We start from the raw sequence: 13,697 nt of genomic DNA, 5'->3' as shown, positions 1-13,697 counted from the left end.
TTACCCCAAATGTAATGACTGCAACAGTGAATACACTCGAACATCTACATTTATTGTAAGTGCATACAACTGTACTTTCCTAATAATCTTAACCCCCCCCTCCTCCAAACCCTCTTGGACACCACTGGCCTCTTATTCAAGACACCACTGGCCTCTTGTTCAAGTCCTGATCTTTCTAGTCTGCTCATGGGCTTTTATTTCTGTTCAGTCATTTTATTTTGGAACAATTGAAAAACATTCACTAATATAAATCTCTGTTAATCTCTTATTGTCAGAACAAGAAGCAGAGTCCCCTTCAACTTGTTGACTCACCCTGTCGGTTTTATTCATAGCATATATGCTTCTTAAAATGTCCTTAATCCTCCAGGAAAAAATATGAAGAGTTTTCCCTTTAGCCACAGTTTAGTCAGAAATGATCCGTGCTGTCAATATGATGGCATCTTTATTGATATAGGTCTTAGATGCTTTCTGATGGTCAGATTTGTAGCATTCACTTCGTGTGCCCTTCTTGCTATGATTTAGTGTAGTTATTTCTCTGCACTGTCATAAAATTAATACAATGTGTTTCTTCCATGTTCTGTAATGTGGCACATCTCATGTTTTCTGTGGGTGCTCTGAGTGCTCTCATTTCCTAACTCTATTTTTTAAACAGTTCTTCAGAAACTTCTTGTTCAGCCAGTCTTTCCATCATTTAATTCTCCAATTTCTGCAGTATTGGCTCATCTCAATAGCTTCTTAAAGATTTACTTTTTCCAGACTTCTGTTTGCCTTTATGTGCACCTCCATTGTCTCACTTATTTTAAACCATCTTCTTCTACATTTGATTTATTTTTTGTTTCCTGAACTAAAGCTTATGCTTGATCTGTTTTTGCTTAACAGCTGCAAGATTCTTCCCAGCCAGGACTTTTATTTCTTCTTTTTATAAATGTCTTCTTTTCTGGCATACAGGCATTGTAATTATTTAACCAGTAAAGGGATTTTACCCAAATTGATGACTTTTGTTGGCTTTAACATATTCAGTTTTCACATTCTACCTGCTGCCCAGTGTGCATCCCTTTTTGAACTTGCTGTTTGCACCTTAAACCAGGCCCTTCATCTTTCCAAAAAAATAAAAGAAGTTAGGAAAAGTCTTTCTTCTGTGTAAAGGCTGCTGTCCAGTATTTTGTGGTATTGGTAAAACCTCTGTTTGCCCTTGCCAGTAACTGAAAGGGTAAGCGTTTTTGTTAGTTGGCTAATTGTATTGTCTTTGACTGCCATTCCCATGAGCGATGCAGACTTTTTAAATTAAGCCACCCACTCCAGCAGTATGTCAGCCACCAGGGTGCATTTTAGGAAGCAGCAGACCTGTGCAAAAGTACCCCCCTTGTCTTTTTGTCCATAATCTCATTAGACAGTGATACTTGCATTTGACTTTTCTTCCAGTAGACTTTAGATATTTTTGTATATCATCCATAATCCAGCATTTATCCTTTCCACTGATATCACTCCTGTTTACCTCCATGATTAATAAAGCTGGATTTCAAGTGCTCAAAACCTGTCTGCCACTTTTCTTGTTTCACAAATGTTTGCCCATTTGTTGCAAGAAATATGTTGTAGAAGTATGTGAGAGCTGAAGTGTCGAGTTTTTTTTGCAGTCTGACTGTGGCATCTGTAAAGAAAGAACAATACATTTATTCTTTCCGCAAAGAACTGCACACTTTCTGAGCTGGAGTGACCTTTGGGCGAGAATATTAATCCTAGAGGTGTGGTGACATTTGGAGATTGCAGGGCTACTTGCCTGTCCCCAGCAGAAAAGTCTGGGCTATTTTTCTGTGTGTGTGTGGTGGTTGCCATGAAATTAGCTGTTTCTTGACATCTATATTCAGTTTTGTTTGATCTCTTGATTTTTGTGGTAAAATGTCCAAGGAAACTTTAGTTTATCAGATGTAGTACACCTGGTAGGGTTATTGCATTTCAAGTCCGTCTTTTACATGTGCTACCACAATAGGAACTGTTTTAGAGATTCTGCAGCAGGCAGTACTGTTTCCCATTCTTCCCCTGCTCCTTTGCTTGTTGACAGGATGGGTATCCGTTGGATACATCTAGGGAGGGAGGTGCCTTGACCCTCTTGCTGTAGTTCACAGCTTTGTAAATAGAGGGTAGAGGATTTTTTTAATAGGCTGGGTCATAAAGGCCAAACTACAGCGGAGTACCATTTTCTCCAGGGTCTGTGGAAATGCTGTTTGAACAAGGTTAAATATGTGTTTAGAATTTTAGAAATGTAGTGTATGTAAAATTTTCTGTGTCTTGCAGCCTTGGTGCTCTTGTGGCTGAAAATGGTATTTCGACCAGTCCACTTGCAAGTTTATTAAGCTGGGAAAAGTCATTACTTACTGCTGTCAGATCAAGTGAAGTGACAGCACATATGAATTTATAAGATATGTAAACACACACTGCTGTTTCATTGTTCCTTTCGGTTTAATGGAAGAGTTCCGTTTAATTTTTTAGGTGGTTCAGACTGCACTTTCAGAAACCCAAGACCCCGAAGAAGTATCTGTTTCAGTAAAAGCTTTCATGACTGCAGACTTGCCTAATGAATTGATTGAACTGTTGGAGAAAATAGTCTTGGACAATTCAGTGTTCAGTGAGCACAGGTACATTTAGACTCTTAGCCATGAATACACCTGTTTTAACAGTACACTTTCCTCTTTATTTGAAATGGATCATTTTGTGCACCAGCTCTAAAACTAAGTAACACATTTCTGAGTTTTGAGACAGAGTCAAAGCTGTCTTGGTAACGGTTACTTGCTAATGTAAGAAATTTGATTACTTTTCTACCTTCACCCTTAAAATGTTCTTTTTTGCTGTGATATACCTTGACGTGTTATATCCCTGCAGGTCACTAGTATTTACTGAGAAGTATGTAACAGTACACTTGACTCAGAGCAGTAATTTTCTTGGTAGGGAATTGTGCCTTCTCACAGAACTTCTCAAAAGGTAGTCTGAACATATGTGACACTGTGTATGTCTCTCAAAACATGCTTCATTTGAAGATTTGAAGAAAAGCTGTACATAGAGTTGAATGGAATTTGTGGTTGCTTTTTCTTTCTAATCTTTGTGGAGTGTCCTTCTCAATTCATTTCCTTTTGACAATTTAATTTAGCTACTTGGAAGGAGCAGATGAGAAGCTAGATGTACAGTGGGGCAGTTTTGTCAGACAGGCACAATTCATGTTTTCTGCTTTGCTCTGTAAAGGTTATTTCCCACTTGATTCATGTTCTTGAAAGACATTTGCAGTGATAGAGCCTGACAAGTTATTGAATGTAGTGTAGTTAGTGTGCATCAGCTTTTTGATATTGTGATGCATCTTAATTACATACCTTGGTAATCTGATGTGGCACCACAGCCCCTGAATCTGGACCTTCATAAGACCAGCCTTGCAGATGGAACAAATCAAGTATCAATAACTTTTGCCAAGATCCATCACTTCATCACATCCATGTCTTGCCATCTTAATGTAAATTGTGATCCTTGCTTACCTTGTATAACTCTTACTCGGATGTTGCTTAGAAGGTGATAGCCAATCAGAAAATTATTTTATGGCTCCCTCATGGCCAATCATCCCTCTGCTCTCTCTCCTTGTCCACCAGGCTTGCTGATCTTGATTTGACCTTCTCCAGATATACAGCCATGGTTGGAGACCTTGAAGCGACAAACGTCCTTGGGGGGCAGCATCTTGCTATCATGTGTGTGTTTTTACCTGAGGATTAATCCTTTTCCCTATACACATGCTTTGGCATACAGTGGGTTTGCAGCTTATTGTCCACAACTCTGACTTAATCAAACCCTGCCTCCTTGTAGACCGTAACCCCTGCATGTCCCCATCCTCCACCAGTGGTCAGCAATGGGTGCTATGCCTAAGTGCACCTTGACCACTTCCAGAGTGGGACACACCCATCCTCCATACCCGAGCTGCTAATCATATTCACCTGGGTATAATCAAGACTTTATCCCTATACACTCCTGGCATGGGCATAGACTGTCAGAATAGTAATGCCCGCAACCATATAACTCTGAGACACAGGGAAGTGATTTTGCATATTGTCTCCCATGCTGCTGTGACATTGGGGATTAGTGGCACTTGTAATATTACCACAGTGTTTTTTTCCATGTTTCTCATCTTGTCTGTAGACCACATTACAGAGTTGATAATACTGCTGTTAGGTAGAGACATTGACACATCATGATTACCTGTCACCAGGGCCAGTTTTTAATTGTATGCTAGGACAGAAAAATGTTGAACCCAAATTTCCTTAATTCTTAGATTTGAGATGCGAATCTATGATGCCGTCTTGCTAATCAAACACTAACCCTTATGTGCCCTTTATCACTTATGTTTTTCAGTACTGCTGTCTAGGTGCAGTCTGTGTATGTTCACCATGTGCAGTTTTTCTTATTCCTTATTTTTGTGTGCCAGTAAGTCAGTATTAATTGTCTTAGCTTGTTTATTTCGGTTTCATAAATGTATTGCTTAGTCTGACTGTTGAATTTACTGTGCTAGGAAAAAAGTAAACTTAAGAATAAGAGGAGAAATTTAAATGCTTAAGTGCAGTTGCTGTTAAACCGCCTTGAGCTTACAAAATGATGGCTTGTCGCAGTAAATACTTTTGACTTTAATCCCATCAGTAGTAGTCTCTGACATTTTTTTTATTTGCTTGGATTTGAGCAGTAGATTGGTTTACAAGGACTGTTACTAGGCAGCAAGCTTCCCTGTCCTGCAGTGATGTTTGTTTATGGAAATTATCCAAGTTTGCATAATATACCTTTTCTATTTCTTTCTCTTTGCCTATACTCTATCAATTCAAGATTCACTGAAAATTGACCCACTTTAGAAATTAATGTGTATGTTGCACATTGCACTTTGCTTGACTGTACAAAGCTCTGTGCTTGTTCACTGGAATGTATATGCACAGTTTTTTTCTATGCAGTTAGTTGTTACTGCTTACATTTTTGTATTTTTTGTTTGTGAAATGTTTTGCGTTTCACATAGGCTGAGCCTGGAATTGGTCAGTACAGATGAGTGCACTACCTTACTAGACAAAAAATTAATTAATTTCCTTATCAGGAACCATAATGTGAAGATGTACTACATTTTTTTTACGTGGGGGCTAATTCTGAGAAGACTACTTTTTTATGCTGCTTTTGTTTACTTTGTGTTAGGAAACAAAAAGTTGACTAGAGAATGGGCAGCAATGAATGCTTTCAGTGTGGTGCTTGTGCTGACTTCATGACAACCTAACTGCCATTTTTCTTTGAATTTTATTGTGTTTCCTTAACTCCGAGTAGTTTGGAAGGGGAAACAGTGTGCTGCTTTACTGTCTTTTAAGGTCTGGGACATGAAGTGCAAGTGCGTTAGTTATGCATACTAGGAGACAACGTGTGATCTGAAGTAGTTTACTTCATTTGATCTTCAACCTGTGGGTAATCGGATCCTAGATAGCAGCATCACCAGCATCTGATCCGAGCTCCAAGCTCCTCCCCCTACCCATAATACCCCTCCATCTCCTTCCTTCCCTCAGATCTGATTTGCCGCTTTACAGCCAAGCATAGTGGTCACTGAGCTCCAAGCGTTTTTCTTGTAGATAAGTGCTTTAGAGTTACTTAGTCCAAGTTAGGTGCCCTGTTTTCCCTTTTTCACCTCCCCTAACCTCACACGTTTTCGTCGGTTAAAAAAAAAAAAATTACAGTTAGTGTTTGTGTACTGTGCTTAATCTCCCGTGACCTTTTCCCACTGTTGTAGGTAGCGTGTGTGGGTGAGTGTGTGTGCGTGGGGCCTTCTTTAGACATGGCTGAGACTCCAAAGCCAGTCTTAAGAAAGTGCACGGAGTGTGGCCATAAGCTCTCTGCAGCCGATGGCCACACTTTGTGCGTTGTACGCTTAGGAGCGGCCCATTTAGACGCAACCTTCTCTGTCTGAGCGGGCTTAAACCCTTGAGCCAAAAACGCAATGCTGTTTTTACGAAACTTGAATGCAAAATGATTAAGTTTCATACACTTTTTCCTAATGGTATGAATTTGGAATGTAATATCACTTTGTAATTTTACATGAATAATATTTAATCAGATTTGTTTAGTTTAGGATGGAATTTTTTTGGGTTCCATTGTTATAACAATTCAGTAATTAGAGGTCAATTTAGTAATTAATTAATGATTGTATTTAATGTGTTAATTGGTGCTTTGTGTCTGGAGCATAAAAAGGATGTGATTTCACTATAGCATTATTCCTGGAAGGCAAAAGGCCAAGGTACCAGAAGAGAAGAATAAGTCATTTCATCTTATTCCTGGTGGTTTCTTTTTCATGAAGACAGCATTGTGTTTTTGTATCATTTGGCCTTTTTGGATGTATATTTTAACCCTAGAGGCCCTCATGGACAGGAGGGCTAAATTGGTAATGAAAGGGCTGCTGTCTGCGTCAGGGACGTCTGTTCCTGTTACTGCTTCTACTTCAGTAGTGGCTGCCACTGTATCCTCCCCCGGCCTCTGGGATTCAACCCCCCGGCTCAAGGCTTTCAGAAAGGGAGAAAAGACACAAGGACCGGCCTAGAAAAGCGGTCCCTTGACCACTGGAGACCATCAGGGCCTCCAACCAAGTCCTGGACTTCTCCTAGACCCAGTACCCTGTGGCTCTGCTCACCCATGTTCTCTCTGGAGCCGATGGAGTTTAGGCCACTGTCTAGAGCCTCCCCTCACTGGCACTCACGGCTGGTGTCTGTGGTGTCTTCCTCCTACTCCACCCGTAGCTTGAGTGAGTCAGGGATGGACAGGATGATGTGGAAGTTCATCCGCACCTAGATCCAGATAGGAGTCTTTCCCCACTCCCTCTTCCTCCCGAGCGGGGAGCTCGCAACCCATTTTCACTCCCATAGCTGCTTTTCTGATCCGATCCTCAGTCTCCGAGTCTGTGTATCCAAGAGTTCTTGGGGTCGGTGGGGTCAGCACCGACGGTACCTTGTTACCTCTACTCCGGCCATTGCCTTGAGCAGGTTGGATGTGAGCTCTTGGAGCCGTAGACTGTGTCGGATCAGAGGGGGTGCTGTTGGCTCCGAGCTTGTTGGAGCGCAGTTTCCCTCTGGGTATCTCTGCTCCAGTAGGCTCGAATCTGGCTCCCCCATCGGACCCGAGTGGTTCCATCATTCATTTCCCAGCATGTCTGCTGTCTCTCGGTATTTGATGTGGTGGAGAGGCTCTTCAAGAGTGGTTTGAGACCCCTGACCATTTCCTCTTCGGAATCCGTCCTGACTCCCTTCTGTTCTGGGTATGGCTCCGACCTACCTGTCATCTCGGGAACAGCCCGTGCTTGATTTACCCCAGGGGCCACCCATGAGGGAGCATCAACAAGCTTGCGAGTCCCCCTCAGTGTGTCCCACTGAAGAGGTTCCGCCCAAGTGAACGTGTAAAAGGAGGCACTTGGACTCCTCTCCTGAGTCCCTCACTGACGACACTGACTTGGAGGAAGGGGAAGGTTCCTCCAGTTCACCCCCCCAAAGATGTCTCCTTTGGAGACATCATGGAACTCCTACACCAAAGAGGGGGGTGATCAGCCCAAAAACCTAACCAGGACGAGTCGGTGTTCTGGAGGCATTCAGCACAGGCCAGTCTACCTCCTGGGTGTCCTCCCCTGCAGTTCCACTCGTGGACCTTATCACCTCCAGAGCATGGAAGGAGCCGGACACTATGGAGCCAATCCCCAAAAGACCAGATAAGATTCTTAGCCCCCCTTCAGACAGAGCCAGTTGGAGCAAGGGGTCCCCAGTAAACGCTGTGGTGGTGGCGACTGCCACCAAGAAAGAGTTCGCACAGGAGAGCACTACAGTCCATCCTCCTGACCCAGGAGTTATGGACGATGGATTGTTTGGGGAAGCGAGTTTATGCTTCAGCCACCTTCACCATAAGGGTGCCGTACTACATGGCGCACGTTTTCCGAATACAACATGACTTAGTCAAGTAAGTTGCTGAGTCGCCCCCAGAGACCATGTTGGCAGAGGGCAAGAAAATGTTCTCTGCATGCATGGCCACTCAAAGCAGTTGCCAGTATGTCCATGCCATAGAAGGAGCCGCTAGGGCGGCCATGTCTGGCGTTGCTATGAGGTGACATGTCTGGCTATGTCAATTCTCAGAATTCTTTAAGGCGTCCTTTGCGAGTGCTCCCTATGATGGCTCTTCCCCTGTTTGGGAAGTCTGTACCTGGGAAGCTGGTCCAGAGTGAGAAGGACGGCAAGACGCACTCTGCCATCGGGATCCACTTCTCCGACCCTCAGAGATCCTTCTCTAGGAATCAGTGAGGGGCAAAGAAGATGTGATTCCGGAAATCTCAGTTCTCTCGGGACACTCAGGACTCTACTTCCCCCAGAGGGAACAGGGGGTTACGACAGACGCCAGCCAAGAGCCAGAGGGGGTCCGACGCACTTCGGGTCTCGAAAACCTTTCTCGGACAGACCCCACGCAGCAACCCTGAGGGGGTTGCTCGACTGCTCATCTCTGGAGGCAGTCGGGAGCCATCTTTCGTTACACCCAACGGAATGGGAGTCTGTTATAACAGACCGTTCTGTGCTAGAAATCATATCCAGAGGCTATTCCATTCATTGCACCACCTCCCCAACCAAAACTCCTTCCAGATGTTCCATCTGCGCAGAGGGAGGAAACAGCATTAGAGATAAGAAAGCTGCTAAGAAAAGTCATCCAACCCTTCCCCCCAGACCATTCCAGATTGGTCATCTATTCCAGGTTCTTTTTGGTGCCAAAGAAAACGGGGGACCAAAGACCCATTCTGGATCTATCCATTCTGAACTTGTCAGTAGCCAAGGAAAAATTCTGGATAGTCACACTTCAGGCCATTCTGGCCCATCTCCAGGCAGAGGATTGGATGTGCTCGATCACCTTGATATGATAGTATGCGTACTGGAGGTCGAACAGGTGCTCCAGCACATTTCTTCACTTCCAGCTGGGGGCCAATTATTATCAGTTCAGGGCTGTACCCTTTGGTCTCACCACAGCCCCCAGGATGTTCACCAAAGTCATGGCGGTGGTAGCAGCCCACCTGAGGCTTCAGGGAGTCCATGTCTACCCCTACCTGGATGATTGGCACCTTGCTGCCCCCACCGAGCGTCTACTGTGTCGAGCCAGGGATTACTTCCTCCTCCTTGCAAACAAACTAGGTATCATGACCAACCTGAGTAAATCTTCTCTGGTTCCGGTCCAGAGGTTAGACTTCATTAGAGCATGGCTATATACTATTCAAATGAGTATCTCACCCCAGCGAAGGTAAACAATCTGAAGCTTCATGATTCTTATGTTCTTCAGTCCTTCAACCCATCAGCAGCCGCAGTTCTTCGGGCTGTAGGCTCCATGGCAGCCACCATCAACCTCCTTCCTTTCGCTTGTCTGCACATAAGAGTTCTCCAGTGGACATTGGCGATGCAGTGGTCCCTCCTTGTCTTACCCTTTCCCATCCGATACGCATATCACGAGTGTGCAGAGAGGCACTCATCGGGTGGATTTGTTTCCCAGATCTAGTACAAGGATGTCTCTTCCATCGTTCCCCATGACCACAGTGACCACGGATGCCTCCCAGTTGGGGGGGGGGGGGGGCATTTCTCTGAAAGGACAGTCCAAGGCAGTTGGTCTCAGTCTGAGACCAATTTGCATATCCGTGTCCTGGAGATGAGCGCGGTTCTTCTAGCGTTTCATGCCCATCTTCTTGTAGAGACTATTGCTGTCCAGTCAGACATGTCAGTAGTCTGGTATAGCAACAAGCAGGGCGGAACCAGATCTTTACCCCCTTTGTCGAGAAGCCATGAGAGTGTAGGAATGGCCGGTTTCCACCGGCTGCTTTCTGGTGGCAACGCACATTCTGGGAAGGTCCAACATCCTAGCAGATAGGCTCAGCAGGACTACTCTGATGCCTTACGAGTGATCTCTGAATCCTTCAGTAGCAGAGAAGATCTTCCTCAAGTGAGGCTGGCCTTGCTGGGATCTCTCTGCATCTCCTTCCAACACGAAGTGCAGCGAGTTCTTCGCTCTGAACCCTCCTCAGGGGGAAGTCCCCAGAGACTCACTGGGTCATGCTTGGCCTCCTGGTGATCTTTATTCTTATTCTCCGTTACCTATCACCCCGAAGTTTCTTCAGAAAGCACACAGGCTGGGGAGCACCGTAATCCTCAATGCCCCATTCTGGCCATGCCAAGTCTGGTTCCCCTCTCTTTAGTCTCACCTAATAGCTACACCATGGATCTTGGATCCGGTTCCGGATCTCATTTCTCACCCCTCAGGGATTCCTCACCCAGACCTGGACAATCTGAAACTTGCAGCTTGGCTGATCAGTTCCAGTAATGATTAGGACTCCTGGTTTATCCTCTCCAGTCAAAACCATGCTGGTGGCAGCTCATAAGTCTTCTATCAGAAAGGCATATCGTAGCAAATGGAAATGCTTTTCTATTTGGGCTTCTCTATGGAACATAGATCCCTTTATGGCCCCAGTTCAGCTATTCTGGAGTTTCTATCTGGTATCTTTCATCAAGGGGGGCTAGTTCTTTTACTATAGAAGTTCAACTGGCTCCCATTTCTAACTTCTGTATGCGGGAAAACATGGCTTCCTTAACCTTGTCTAGGCTTTGCAAGACTTTCCTTAAAGGAAATTTTATGCTCCAACCTCCTGTGAAAGATCTAGCACCTCCTTGGGACTTTACGTTTGTCTTGCAAGCTTTAGCCTACCCGCCCTTTGAACCAGCAGCGATAGCAGATTTTCAATTTCTTTCCTGGAAAACTGCCTGTTTGGTGGCAACCACTTCAGCCAGGAGGGTATCGGAACTTCAAGCCTTGTCCATTAAGTTCCATATATGGTTTTTCATAAGGACAAGGTCTCCCTGTGTACTAACCCTTCCTTTCTTCCAAAGGTGGCTTCCGAAAATAGTATTAATCAAACTATCAGTCTTCAGTTATCTTCCCAAATTTCCAAAACTGAGGTGAATACAAGTTACATTTATTGGATGTACATAGGCAACGGAGGTTTTATTTACACAGAACGAAATCTTTCTGTAAATCAGACCAATTGTTTGTGTCTTATTCCAAACCATTTTTAGGTAAACCAGTATCCAAAGTTACCATTGCTAGATGGATTTCCCAATTTATCAGCCGGGCATATTCTGACAATGGCATTTCCCCTCCCAAGTACGATCAAAGCCCATTCCACTAGATCTATGGCAACTTCAGTGGCCTTTTGGTCGAGTGTGTCGCTGGATGACATTTGTTCTGCAGCTACTTGGTCCTCATCTCATATAAATTGGACATTTATCCAGTAGTAGGGCATCATTTGGCCCCGGGGTGCTCTGAAATATCCTTCCATGAGGGTCACCCATGTTGTGGTAACTGGGGTCTCTGTCCCACAGGTTGAAGACCAAAGGAAGTAAACTACTTCAGATAAAGAAGTTATGTACTCGCCATAATCTTCCATCTGAGTAGCTGAACTTCATTTGTCTTCATCCATCCCTCCCGTCTTCCACCTGACCTTGTCACTTCTTTTCTGGTATATGGGAGAGGTGCACATTGTGGCTCTCCTGGTTATACTTAATTAAGATGGTGTGAAACCTTTTAGTGGTAAGGTTATTTGGGTCAGGCTTACCTTTCTGGTTCAGCAAACTCTGAGGCAAGGAAGGAGATGGGGCATTTATGGGTAGGGGGAGGAGCTTGGAGCTCGGATCAGATGCTGTGGTGATGCTGCCGTCTCAGATCCGGATCCGAATACCCACCGATTGAAGACAAATTAAGTACAACTACTCAGATGGAATGTTATGGTGAGTACATAACTTCTTTTTTGACTCATTCCAGCAAATCTTAACCAGGTTTGGCAGCTGTTCTTAATTACTCTGGTCCTGCTGTTCCTAGGTGGAATGAATTGCTTGCCAAAAGGACATTGCTTTTTTGGGCTCAGTCTTCTCCCCAGCTGACAGTGGGTGATTCTGTAGTGGCCATTGGATGTTTCTCCGCTCAAGCATCTTCTGGTATAATCCCATCAACCACCATGAATTGAGAGTTAGCCATGTCCTCTTCAACTATTCCATTGCCTGATTTGGACATGGGAAAACCATCTTCTTTAGAACAGGTAGTCACTCTTGGAGGTTCCTTTCGGGGGGGGGGGGGTGGCTTTGTGACTATCTTCATCCATAGAGATACTTAAATCAGGTTTAACTTTTTTTTTTTCCTTTTATCTCAAGATGTAGTTATTGTAATAGGAATTGTAATATGAAATAAAGGAAAGGCTGTGTAGACTTCTGTCTGGCAGATGGTTTGTTGGCACATGGTTTTCAGCAAGACTGTCACAAGGTCACATACAAGAGTGGTCAAAATGCAACTCTGGTAGACTTCCTCCTAGTAAGGAATAATTGGCAGTGTTAGAATCCGTGATTGCAGAGTCATCCCCAGCAAAAGTCGGCTCTCAACATAAACCGCTGGTTGACAAAAGTCAGCTGCAAGCAGTAGTCAAAGATGTATATCTCAACCTGGAATCATAAAAATATCTGGACAAAGGCCCATAAAAAATAGGCACTGGCCAAAAATCTGTATGCTGTTTAACATAAAATTTGTAACCCCAACCACTCCATTGGTATTGTGGAGGACCAGCTTTTAAATGCAAATGAAAAACAGGCAAAATATTAAACACAAAATAAACAAAACAATAATGTTTTATTTATATTTAATTTATAAAAATTAACTGCCTGTAAACTAATATTAAATAACACAAAATACAACTAGAACACAACTGTTTTATATTAACATCTGGACTTGTTTATATTAACATCCGAACTTGTATAAAATTAAACTCTCTCCCTCTGTCTCGTGTGTGTGTGTGTGTGTGTGTGTGTGTGTGTGTGTGTGTGTGTGTGTGTGTGTATATATATATATATATATATATATATATATATATAAATGACATTTGGCCGACCTGTGTTGCTGATCCTTCCCTTGTGCAAGTTCCATTTTAGCAAATGCTCAGTGCATTCGCAAAAATGAGATTGGTCATTGAACTAGAGATTGTGGTACAGTGGGGATCAGAACTGTACCCATCTGATGCTGTTAATCTTCACCTAATCCTTGACGGTGGGTTCAGTTCTGAACCTTCGGTACAGACTCTGCCATTATTTTCCAGCTCGCACTCTCCAAACTCTCGAGCCAGGATCTACGCATAATGCTCCTCACAGGGATTACCTCAGATCTCTTTTGCCGCTTTGCAGACCAGATGCGCTTTTCCTCATCTCTTGAGCCTTGGCGATTATTGTAAGTAATAACCTTTTCTTCAAAAAATGTTCTTGTACCTTGTCGTTAATACTTTCTACCCGCTCCTCTTCCTTTGTATATTTTCTATAGCCTTATAACACCATTACCATATGGTATATCTTTCTCTTACGTTGGTAATTCTTTTTGCTATACCTTTTAAGGTATTCTGATTACCATCGTTGGTAATTTTCTTTTTCCCTTTCCGTTTCTTCCTTCTATTAAAAAAAAAAATCTTTTCTAAAATCCTCTGTACTTGGATAATGGCGGATCAAAAACGGTCTCCTTTTAAACCTAAGGGCACTTCAGGTTTTAAGAGATGCAAGATATGTGAGGGTAAAATGCCCAGTTCTGATGGGCACACCTTGTGTTTATTGCTTAGGAAAAATTCA

General features: G+C 43.5%; 1 protein-coding gene across 5 annotated transcripts in view; it reads left to right on the top strand.

Annotated features, from left to right (window-relative positions):
- The window catches only part of LOC122799579 (clathrin heavy chain 1-like), a 1,937,764-nt gene that overhangs the window by 943,480 nt on the left and 980,587 nt on the right, over positions 1-13,697 (top strand). For all 5 annotated transcript variants that reach the window (XM_044068726.1, XM_044068727.1, XM_044068725.1 and 2 more), the window contains one exon: positions 2,488-2,633. In XM_044068726.1, coding sequence (XP_043924661.1) covers positions 2,488-2,633 — 146 coding nt within the window. The remainder of the gene's footprint in view (positions 1-2,487; positions 2,634-13,697) is intronic.

Source organism: Protopterus annectens, chromosome 4.part0 (genome assembly GCF_019279795.1).
Source record: "Protopterus annectens isolate FY-2018-M chromosome 4.part0, PAN1.0, whole genome shotgun sequence".
NCBI classification, from domain to species: Eukaryota; Metazoa; Chordata; order Ceratodontiformes; family Protopteridae; genus Protopterus; species Protopterus annectens.
Note: the sequence above shows the minus strand (reverse complement) of the source record. Positions and strands in the feature narration are given on the sequence as shown.